The sequence below is a fragment of the Mesoplodon densirostris genome, chromosome 13 (assembly GCF_025265405.1).
Source record: "Mesoplodon densirostris isolate mMesDen1 chromosome 13, mMesDen1 primary haplotype, whole genome shotgun sequence".
NCBI classification, from domain to species: domain Eukaryota; kingdom Metazoa; phylum Chordata; class Mammalia; order Artiodactyla; family Ziphiidae; genus Mesoplodon; species Mesoplodon densirostris.
The window spans coordinates 29,286,284-29,298,621 of record NC_082673.1 but is presented as its reverse complement, the minus strand read 5'-3'; the positions used below and the strand labels follow the sequence as shown (position 1 = coordinate 29,298,621).

Here is a 12,338-nt window from a genome sequence, read left to right as displayed (position 1 = left end):
AAGTCTTTTAATGGATCTATGTCTCTGGGGTGTGATCTTCACAGGTGTTTCTTATCCCATTAGGCAGGAAGGCCAGAGATGCCTGGGGTGAGAGAAATGCCCTTCCTCCAGGTAGGGTAAGACTCTGGTAATCTTTTTCCCTGGATAGTAGACCTTTGTAATGGAGAACAAATATATTCTGGGTGTATTTTACAATGATTAACTATCCCCTTCTACTGCCAGAGCAACAAGCAGATCTTTCTTGGCTCTCAACCATGAGAATCTGTTAAATTTTCTCAAGGTAAAACCTATAAAAGTATCAATTTCCCCATGATTGTGGCCCTCAGAGTTTCTCCCTCTCTTGATACTTTACTCTCAACCTACAGCAATTTGTCGAAATTACCATTTAGGTATTCCTACCAGTTACAGCTCCAAGGGCTTCTGTTCCAGGTAAGCAGGTTTGGTTGTGGCTTTCTGGATTCACCTGTCTCCCCAGATTTGGATGGGTGTTGACCCTGCAACTTCAGTTCTTTGACAGTTCTGAGGAAAGTCATTGGTTTCCAGTTTGTTCAACTTTTTCGTGTTGTAAGGACAGGAGTGACAACTTCCAAGCTCTTTACATGTCAGAGCTGAAACCCTATGTTAGTTTTTTAATGTTAACAGCCAGTGAAAATGTTCCCTTTTCTGCAACAACAGCTGGAGAAATACACATGGTCTGATATCAATCTTCAGGCACAGCACCCATGTAGCTTCTCACATCTCATTGCCCCCAAAGGCAGGGCTGTGAAAACGTGAACATTCCTATTGCCAGAATGCTTTCTCAGTCCCTTCCACCCCTGGAGATTGTTTTTATTAATGTGAGCCTTCTTTCTCCATTTCTAAATGGTTGACTCCGAGAGATTGAATCTCATGTTACCATCTCACTGCAGAGCCTGTAGTGATTTTTTTAAACATTTGAAATGTATTTTTTCTTTTCTTTTTCTTTTTTTTTTAAATTTATTTGGCTGTGCCAGGTCTTAGTTGCAGCTTGCAGCCTCCTAAGTTGTGGCATGTGAACTCTCAGTTGCAGCATGCATGCGGGATCTAGTTCCCCGACCAGGGATCGAACCCAGGCCCCCTGCATTGGGAGCATGGAGTCCTAACCACTGAGCCACTAGGGAAGTCCCGAAATGTGTTTTTTTCTTGTCTTGCTTTCAAAGCAAGACAAGAAACCTTATTTTCCGGATTATTGGTGAATGACAGAAGTTATGTTCATTTGTTTTATTCACTCGAGTGTTCATTTATTTTATAACTAATTATTGGTTACTTCCCAAATGCAAAATGCCCCAGCTATGTCCCTGAGAGATATAAAGTCCAGAATTCTCTGACATTCCAAGTGGGAAGTTGTATGAGAATGACTATACTACAGAGCAATTTATGATACTGAGAAACAATTTGATCTAGGAGTTATGTATAAGAAGAGATTAAATTCACCTAATGTAACCAGGGTATCATTAAGATTTGATGTCAGAGCTTGATCTGTCAGAGTCCAGACAAAAAACTGAAGGTACACTTAAGTAAGTTAACTAAGAAGACTTTAATAAAGGGATTACTGACAGAAGTCAATCAAAGGAAATTAGAAGGATAATCTAAGACTACCCAACAAGAGATGGTGATACATCTCTAATCTAGCTACAAGGGAGCTGTTTCCACAGCCAAGCCTCAAGGGGACAAGGGCAGGGCACATTACCAGAGCCCAGAAAGAAATCTGTGTGAGTTGTACTTCCAGGAGTGCCCAGGAGCTGTGGATTTTGGTAGGAACTGCAGCCATTGCTAACCTAAGGCCTGGCAGGGAAGAATGGGGAAAGAAACGTGCCAACCCCACTCTCTCCCTGCCTTCTGACTTCCTACTGGTATTTCCCATTGGCTGAACCCAAATGAAAATCAGAGAGCAAGACCACAGAGGTCAGCTTCCTGGAGTGCAAAAGAGGATCAGGAAGGATGCAAAGTTAGTCTGAAAGAGCAAATGGAGGATACCCAGTCCAAAGAGAGACTGCACTTCTGGAATCTGGGAGGAAGAATCTCCCAGGGCTCTGATGGCTATAAGGCCTTGAGGTGGGAGTTAGATGCAAAACGCGTTGAAATCTGTTGCCACTTCTATTGCCACCACATCTTGACTCTCTCTGAACACTCATCTGAACTCTCACATCCAGGGAATGATCTCTGAAGCAGTATAAATGGTTCTAATATTTGATTTTTTTTAAAGATTTTGGTGGAGGAAGATTGAAACTGGTGGCAAAGATACATTTTTTTCTCTTACAGCCTTCTAGCAGCAAGAGGAGGAAACCGTAGAACGGCCAACATGGTGGCCCATGGCTTTGCCAATCTTTTAACTCTGAACAAAAGGACCCTCCAAAAAATTCTAGTGCATTATCCAGATTCTGAAAAGCTCCTCATGAAGAAAGCCAGGTATAACCTTTAAAACCCCATTAGAGAGGAGTTGGTTTTACTTCGTAAAATCTAAGATGAGAACTGTGCTATGGTGGGTACGATCAACTTTATCCATGAGATACACTTAACAAACAACTGTTTATGCAGTTATACATTGAAAACTTCACAGATTAGGAGAAATGATAGTATTTCTGGTAAGTTTTTCCATAACTCTCACAGTGCTATCTGAAATGACCTTTCTGTCTTGTCCACAGAGTGCTTCTAAAGAACAAGGCTCCAGGCACAGGGACAACTTGTCCAAATAAAGGACTTTCCTTTCTCTTCCCACCAAAACAGGAGACACCCAAAATGTTTAAAGATCTCCTGGGAGGCTCAGGAAAAGCAGGCCTTGCAAGACTACTCACACTGAAGAGAGAACAAACCATTCTGGTAATAAGGCAGAGGGAAAGGAGGGCTGTAACAGAGACCACTGGACTGAAGACACCCAGACAAGCTCCTACTCTAATTCCATTTCAGACACTGGGATAATCTGGATTCATCTAATGCAAATAATTAATACTTTATATATAGCACTTATTATTATTTTACTGTATGCCCATATAACATCACATTTAATCCTCACGGGTTTATTATGGATAGTTTTAATGTATATATACATAAATACAGTCGACTCTCATTTTTGTGGATTCTGTATTTGTGAATCTGCCTACTCACTAAAATGGGTTTGTAACCTCAAAATCAATAATTATGGTGTTTTGGGGGTCATTCGCAGACATACATGTGCAGAGCAGCAAAAAAATTAAGTTGCTGGAGGCACATGTTCCCAGCTGAGGTTGAACAAGGAGACACTCTGCCTTCTTGTTTCAACTCTCACACTGTAAACAAGTGACCTATTCATGGTCTATTTATTGCCATGTTTTTTGCATTTTTGTGCATCTCCCCCCACAACACTGTTAAAAATGGCCCTCAAGGGGCTTCCCTGGTGGCGCCGTGGCTAAGAATCTGCCTGCCAATGCAGGGGACACGGGTTCAAGCCCTGGTCCGGGAAGATCCCACATGCCGTGGAGCAACTAAGCCCGTGTGCCACAACTACTGAACCTGCGCTCTAGAGCCCATGAGCCACAACTACTGAGCCCGCGCACCTAGAGCTGGTGCTCCGCAACAAGAGAAGCCACCACAATGAGAAGCCCGCGCACCACCACAAAGAGTAGCCCCGCTCGCTGCCATTAGAGAAAGCCCATGCAGCAACAAAGACCCAACACGGCCAAAAATAAAAACAAATAAATGAATTAATTTTTAAAAAATGGCCCCCAAGCATATCGCCAAAGCACCACCTAGTGTTCCTAAGCACAAAAATGTTCTGATGTGCCTTACAAAGAAACATGTGTGTTAGATAAGCTTCATTCAGGCATAGTACTGTTGGCTGAGTCATAGTACTGTTGGCTGTGAGTTCAGTGTAATGAATAAACAATATATATTAAATAAGGTGTCTCTAAACAGAAATGCACATAAAACAAGGCTATGTATTGAGCAGCTGACAAAAATATTGTAGCCAGAGGCTTGTAGGAACCTAAACCTGCATTACCCGTAGGAGAGATAGGTCAGGGTTTGCTAAAAGTGTTTGTGGCAGCTTTATAGAACAAAACTACCATGAATAATGAGGATCAACTGTATATGTATAGACACACATATACACCTATAAATATATGACATTTTACCAGTAAGCCAATAAACATTTTCACTAATATTCATTCAATTACTATCACTAATGTTTAAAGTCAGAAATAACCACATAGATTGCATCTAAGCTTTTATGTTATAGATGAAGAAACTAAGATCCAGATCAATGTATTTGGATAAGATCACAATCAATGACAGAGCAAAAGCTATTACTCGGGTATTCAGACTTCCACACCTACACCAAGCTGTCTCCCAATTCCTAAAAATGTCAAGAAACTCAAATGTTATTGCTTTTCTCTTTGTTTTTCACATTTCTTTGATTCTCATGATAAGCTTATGAGGGCAGATACTGAAAAGCAGCAGGAATTCAGGTTTTCTGAATCTAGTCCTTATGCTATCTCTAAAACTGTAGGAAATGGGAGGCTGTGGTTCTTTCAGGAAATTGGTAAAGCAAATATTATAAAAGTCAGTCACACTCAAGAGACTAAAACTTGCCTCCTCCTTTGCCACACACAAAACAATGAGGTGAAAATCAGTATATACCAAATGCCTTATTTAATCGGCATAGAAAGAATACTTTGTGTAAAAGGCTTATGGGGTTAAAGAACTATGTAAGTCAGTATGTTAAGTAAGGTTCTCAACTTTGTATGTACACATTCATACCCGGTACAAGCTTCTATCAAACTGATCTCAAGCATCACCAGTAAAGAGCATAGTACATTTTTTACTATGAAATTTCTACAGATGACACTAAATACAATAGGTTCTAAAGCCATATCAAACACCCATGGGACAAATGGAGAAGACTGTACTAGGAAAGAGATATGAATTTCTCCCTGAAGTTCTCCCATGAACTTATGCAGGAGGAACACCAGAGAACCTAGAGTATTTATATGGTATTTGGTTAATACTTTTTATTAAAAGATAAATATTTTAAAATTTCATCTTCATAAAATAAGTAAATGTTTAAAAAACAAAGAGTCCTGAGCACTAAGTCTAATAATTCAGAGACCATGAGGGTCAATAGGAAGTGAATTCCTTGGCAGGGACAAAAACGCGATGTGGACTAACACCGAATTCAAATGTGACAGCTCAGCCTCATTCTCCAGCACATCAGAAAACTTAGTTAAATGATAGTCAATGGCAGACATGATTCCCTTATTAACTTAATTCAGACAGTCTTTGTCTTAGTGGTGATCCTTAGCTATTGCATATTAATCAAAAGACTCCAATGTCCTTGATTACGATTTCAATACCAATTCTTTTCAATAACTGTTGCTTCTAGAAAAAAAGTGAAAACTCCAAAGGAGAAGAGGATAAAGGAAAAAAATATGAAGATAAAGGAAGAGAGCCAGCAGAGAAACCAGTTGAAACATCCAAATGTCGAACAAGTTCTATTACAGCAGAGGAAGCGCACCAGTCAATTAGAAGGGCAGTTTTACCCAGAGGAACTACCCGTCAATCACTCATCATCAGCATGGCTCCTTCTGCGGAGGCTGGGGAAGAGGTTCTGATGATTGAAGTCAAAGAAAAGGCTAAGCCATAAATGTTTGATTATCTTTAGATACAATCTAGTTAGTTCCCAAAGACATTGTAGTCAGGATGGTAGCTTAAACTAATGAGAGGAAAAGACCTTGCCGGGACCCTTGAGAAACCATAGGCAAATCCCTAGCTTAGTTTCTAGGGTTTATCTGAGAGTGTGGTCTTCTGCAGTGGCAATAAGATTATTAAAAAACCATCCCTATTCTCCATTGTCATTAGCTTTGCACAATTAGTATTTCTCCTAATTGTATATAGTAGGTTATTTTTCTTCCGTTCTTTCTTGATGTTTCTTCTCTCCATTTTGATTAGGTTGGTCTTGGCTCTGAAATGGTTCACTAACTTTTTCTCTTAATTGTGTGTGTGTGTGTGTGTGTGTGTGTGTGTGTGATTGTGTGTGTGTGTTAAAGTCTTGCATCGCACTGTTAGTCTTGGTTAAATGTTCCATGTATATGAATTTGTCTCTTATCTTGGGAGTATGAGATTTTAATAAAATGTCAAAAGTTGGGTGATTTTCATTCAAGGCAGGGTGATGAGTCAGTCAAGTATCAAATCAACCCAGCAGCTGGGTCTGAAGGGAAGCAAACAAGGGAGCTGATGGATGTAAAACCCAACTTGCAGAGGAGTCCCCTGAAGAGCACTGCTGGTCAGCGTTACTAACAAACCCACAAGCAAAATCACATTGCAGCAACATGTTGGAAAAACTGTACCCTTTACTAAAGAAATAAACTTTAATATTTTCCCTCATATCAACTTAAAAGGCTCATCTGGCTCAACAGACTCAAAGAGGAGGAATCAGATTGTCCCCATCTTCATGGAGGCTAAAGTGACATTTCTCAGAAACTTTTGCAAGCATTTACTTCAGAAGATGTCAGGTTGAGCTTCTCGTTTTCAGCTTTAGTAAAAAGCGATGAGGTTAGGAAGGCAGACTGTACACATGTCAGATTGACATATCCCTGCAATTTGCAGAACCTACATGTACAGCTGTTTACAAAATCTCCGAGTTAATTAAGTGCACTTTAGGAAGTTGTCCTCATGAATCAGCTAGCATTAGCATAATTACCAAAGTCTCAAGCTGTGAAGAGGCTAAAAGAGCCAGGCTGCTGTCAGAAGTAATAATACATATAGAATTCCATTCTAATAAATGCCCTTAGGATATAAAATTAAATTCTGTATAATAAGGCTATTTCCAAGTCCCAGAAGATGGTCATTGTAACAGCACTTTGCAGAGTGTTTTAACAAATTATATTAGGCAAAAAGCCTACAACATAGATGCATTCAGCAAACCATGTAAAAGTAATCACTAGAATAAAATGTATCATTTGGTACTCACCATTTTTTAATATAGTGTTCAAGTATCACAGAAACATGACAACTTTTACAAAAGGTTGGGTCGTGTTTTTCAGGATTTAAGGGAATGGAGAGAAACTGTTAAATAGTGTTTATTTATAAATGGGAGTTTATCAAGAGTGATTAGAAGAGCCAGAAAGAAAAGGTAAAAATAGGGCCTGAAAAAAGTCTGATAATAGGAAAAAAAAAAAACAAAGGAGAAAAGTCCTGAACTTGTGAATAATATGTTCTCTCCTTACATTCTATGTTCTTCCCCTGTCATTTATTTCCCCTCCCAAACTACCTTTTTTAGATATCTTCATTCTTCCAGTCTCTCAGACTCAAATCTAAGAATAATTAGTAACTCTTCCTTTGCTTATATAGTGTCACCAAATCCTTTTTCTTTCTTAAATCTTTCTAATTGTCTTTTCTTTTTCAACTTCAATACTAACAACTCAGTTCATATTTTCTGTTCAAATAGATAATCACTTTTTACCAACTATCAGCTCTAATCACTTGTCTACCTTTCTCAATCCTTTTGCCATGGGTAAAATTAGAGCTTTATAAAATACAACTATCTTCGTCCATTCAGGCTGCTATAACAAGAATACCACAGATTGGGTATGTTACTTCTCACAGTTCTGGAGGCTGGGAAGTCCAGGATCATGGCCCAGCATGGTTCACAGCAAGCTCCTTCTCACTGTGACCTCACATGGTGGAAGGGGAAAGGGGTCTCTCTGGAGCCTGTTTTATGAAGGCACTAATCCTATCCATGAGGGTAGAACACCTCCCAAAGGCCCCACCTCCTAATACTATCATCTTTGGGGTTAGGATTTCAGTACATAAATTTGCTGGGGAGGGGGAGAGGCAGAGGTGAGGGACACTAACATTCAAACCACAGCAACCACTTTTGACCATGTTACGTCTCTGCTCAGGGACCTATTAATCCCGCCTAGTGATTAAATCTTATTTGTCCAAATTTAATTACCACTATCCCAACCATACCCTCCACTGAAGCTGGTCGTCTTGCTTTTTCTGGAACCACCACCTACATTTCTTCCTCTGGCATTTGTCCACGCTACCTACCACAGTATGGAGTGTGTCTCTCCTCCATCACTTACCTCTTTCCTATGCTTCCAAATCTCTCCCACTGCCTCTAAAGACATCAACCCATGATAGTTCTAATTTCAAGGGAGTATCACATAGTACAGCATTCCACTGTTCTCTAACTTCTGCTTAATTTTAAATGATAACAAGGCAAAGACTAGCTCTTATGCTTTATTTGTAAATAGAAAGACAGAAAGCCCAGGGTTGTTTTTAAAGGAGCGAGGATAGTAATAGTCAACTCATGGAAGCAAAATAAATAGGATATCAACATAGAAAAGATGCGTGACTTTACTTGTACTTAAAGAAACACAAATCAGAACAAAAATGGAATACTTTATACCTATCAAACTGGAAAATATTTGAAAGTAGACAATAATACCAAGTGCTGGCAAGTATGTAAACTGGAGCTACTATTCTGGCAGTACTACTTCAGATACATATCCTAGAAAATCCTCAAGCAGGGCCGTAAAAGAAAATGCAAGAGGAAATGCATTGTTTGTAGTACAAAGGAACGGAAGGCAACTGGGGTGTCTACATGATGAGAATGGATTAAAAAAATATGGCATGTGGTATAGGGATGTGTTTTTAAGATGAAATTCTATTCAGCCATTGGAAATAATGAATTAGATTTACACATAACAACATGGATAGATCTCTTTTAAAAACTAGTGTGGATTTTCTTAAGTAAGAAAAAGGAATGAGATCTTTAGTCATACCATGCATGCATATTTTTATAAAGCCTATCTGATCAAGACTATCAGGGACAAATCTGTAGTCCAACAAAGCCAAGTTTATTACCCTGCGGCAACAAGGGAGACCGTTCACCAGAGGAAACGTGAGTGTCCCACCAAACACAGGAAAGGACAAGTTATGATAGGATATTGGGGAAAGGTAGAGGTTAGGTAGAGTTTAAATGAAGTGATGTTTTGAGAGGCTCAGATTAAAACAAGACTGTATGTAAAGGGGTTAACATCAGCCCTGGGCCAACAAGCAGACTCACGGTCCTGTTTTCTTGGAAACTACTCAGTTAAGAAAAACAGACTGTTGTGTCCAGAAACCCCTTATCTAAAGGTGTATACCTGGCTGCATCTCGTGTCAGAATGACTTAGATTCTCCAGGCAAATGTGGAATGTTTCAGTCTGACTGATAAGATTTCAAATAGAAAAGTTTCTAACAATCTGTGATTTTAGGGAACAAAGTTCCTCAGCACTGTGTCTCTTTGTTGATTAGCAAAAGTGGTGTTTACAGTTTCACAATTTAAAAATATACAAAACACTATGTATTTCAAAAATATATACATGTCTAAGAAACTATGTTAAATGCACTAGAGATGATGGCTGTGGGGAGAAAGGAATGTGGAAGTGGTAATAGGAATAGATGAAGTGAGAAAAAATAATAAATCAAGAGCCTCAAATAACAAGGAGAATGTGCCATGAACTGAGAAGCACGATTAACTCAATTTTATGGACTTGAGTTCAGTGTTGTGTCTAGAAATAGGCTAGTGGAGAAGTGAGACCCCCATTAATCGAGGGTCTTTCCTTCAGCCTCTGTTACATCTGAGCCACACAGGCAGCCACTATAGATACAGCTGCTACTTCATCTGCTCTCTGGGGCCTGTCCTTCCAATGAGGCTTTTCTTCTGCATGTGGGCAGGTCTCCACTTGACCCCAGCAGAGACAACTAAGCATGCTTAGGGACCGGCAGAGACTACTAAGCATGCTTAGGGACCGGCAGAGACTACTAAGCATGCTTAGGGACCAGCAGAGACTACTAAGCATGCTTAGGGAACGGCAGAGACTACTAACCATGCTTAGGGACCGGCAGAGACTACTAACCATGCTTAGTGTTAGGGACTGAATTGTATTCTCTTCAAATTCATGGGTTGAAGGCCTAAACCCTAATGTGACCACATTTGGAGACAGGGTCTTTAAGGAGGTAATTAAGGTTAAACTAGGTCATAAGGGTGGGGTCCTAATCCAATAGGATTGGTGTCCTTGTTTTTATAAGAAGGGGGAGAGATACCAGGGGTGCTGGTGCACAGAAAAAAGGCCATGTGAAGACACAGCGAGGGAACTCCCTTGCAGTCCAGTGGTTAGGACTCCAAGCTTCCACTGCAGGGGGCATGGGTCCCCTAGTTGGGGAGCTCAGATACCACATGCTGGGACATGCAGCCAAAAAAAAAAAAAAAAAAAAGACACAGTGAGAAAACAGCCAGTTGCAAGCAAAAGAGAGAAGCCTCAGGAGAAACCAAAACTTCGGGTATCCTGATCTTGGACTTCCAGCCTCCAAAACTATGAGAAAATAAATTTCTGTTGTTAAATACCCATTCCGTGGTATTCTGTATGGCAGCACCAGCAGACTAATACACTTAGTTTCATGAACTATGGCAGAAAATAGCTGTTGGTTGGAGAAGCAGGAAACAAGAATGAGGAATACGTTGTGGAGATTCAAGAGGCAGTGATAAGACAGGCCCAAGGAGGTGTAAAATAACCATACCCAGGGAGCAGCTGTGAGTGACTGTACTGAGGCCCAGCCTTGAATTATATCAGCTCATTTGTTAGGTACATGCCAGAGTTCCCAGCAACTTAGCTATGAGGAAGAACAATAGTTGAAATATGGATTTGCAACCTCCATAGATGTTGATCACACTTCTCTCAACAAATCTTAATATTACATTCATTCATTCTTCATAAAACCCCAGGGTATTATCATCTATTTCCTAACAGACCCCAAGCCCACAACCCACTCTTGATAATATTAACTTCATACTTTGCTTAAAGATGTGAAATATGTGAGGGGGAGGGTAGGAATATGGTAAAACATGGATGGGGCAGACATTTTACCCTATGAATTTCAAAAATATTTTCTGATTAAAAATGAAAATTTTTTATAAGGTGGGGTTTCCCCCTCCTCCCCAGGATAGCATAACTAAGTGTGTATTCAATAAAAGGTAGTTGAGTGAATGAAATCTCCAACATAAATGTGGTATCCCTCCGCCCAGTGCTGGAGCCAGCCCCAGCTTCCCTGAGTCTGCCTTTATCACTCTGCCAGGCCTCAGTGTTATGGCTGAGTTTTCTGCTGAAATAATCTGGCTTTGCCACACATGGAGTCCTACAGGTCACCTTCTTCTATGCTCTCTTCACTTTTCACAGCTGAGGATTTATAAGTTCTCAGGAACTGCTCACCCAAGCTTTCTCTTCCTCATCCAGATCCCCTCAAAAGGCAGGGTTGATCTTCCAGCATTCTGTACTTGATTTCAAGTAAAACTCAAGTAAAACTAAGTCTCACTTCTGTTGACCAAGTCTTCCAAATGCTATTGGTGCAGAACATCCACCCAACCTCATCCCCAAATTACCCAAGGGTGTGCTGTCTCCTGCCAGCTCTCTGCGTTAGTGACGCAGCCCTGGTTTCCACTTGCTCGGTATGAGTTAGCACTGACATTCTTCCCTGCAGGGCCTCCTTCCTCCACCCATCTCCTTGCCTAAACAGTGTGCTCTCCAAGGAATTCAAAATAAATCTCACATTAGCTTAAATCAAATATCATTAAGAGGAGGCAGAATCAAGATGGTGGACTAGGAGGACACGGAATTTGCATCTCTGCACAACTAGGGCACCTACCTAGCACCAGTGGGGGACCACGGACACCTAAGGGGACGGGATGAACCCCCAGCAACCGGGTAGGATGCGGGGCATGCAGGGGAGTGAGAAGGGAGAAGTGGAGGCGGGATAGGACTGGCGTCCCTGAGGGGCAACTGGGGGAGGGAAAGGGATCCCATGCTCGAAGGGGGAAATTGGCGGACTAGTGGGAGGACAGAGGATCAAAAGGGAGCATGGCCAGGCTTCCCCTGCCCACTTGAGCTCCTGGGAGGCTGCTGAGATCCCAGGCCTGATCCTCTGCCCACCTACACCCCCTCCAACTTCACGGGTCCTGAAGGAGTGGGAGGGAGGGAAGGGGGAGCAAAAGTAAAGGCCAGACCTACAGGACCAGCCCCTGAAGGGTGGTTGGGGGAGGGAAGGAGTTCCTACACACAGCAGGACGCACCCACGGTTAGGGGTCCAGCGGGGATGGGGGAGACGGGGGTGGGGGTGGGGGGGTGCGGAGGAACAGAGGAGAATGCTGCCAGTGCTTTCCCTGTCCACTTAGGCACCCAGGGAGTCTATTGGTCTCCCAGACCTAATCCTCTGCCCTCGGAGCCTCCCTCCTGCCACGCAGAGCCCAAGCCCCGCCCCTACACCTGCACCCAGGGCCCTACCTCTACACTGAGACCCCCTGA

At 41.6% G+C, this 12,338-nt stretch overlaps 1 protein-coding gene across 1 annotated transcript in view; it reads left to right on the top strand.

The window, feature by feature from the left end:
* Positions 1-5,635, top strand: part of CNGB3 (cyclic nucleotide gated channel subunit beta 3) — a 151,376-nt gene extending 145,741 nt beyond the window's left edge. The window contains exons 16-18 of the mRNA XM_060115719.1: positions 2,281-2,427; positions 2,664-2,838; positions 5,375-5,635. Of these exons, the coding sequence (XP_059971702.1) occupies positions 2,281-2,427; positions 2,664-2,838; positions 5,375-5,635 (583 nt within the window). The remainder of the gene's footprint in view (positions 1-2,280; positions 2,428-2,663; positions 2,839-5,374) is intronic.
* Positions 5,636-12,338: the final 6,703 nt, after the last annotated feature.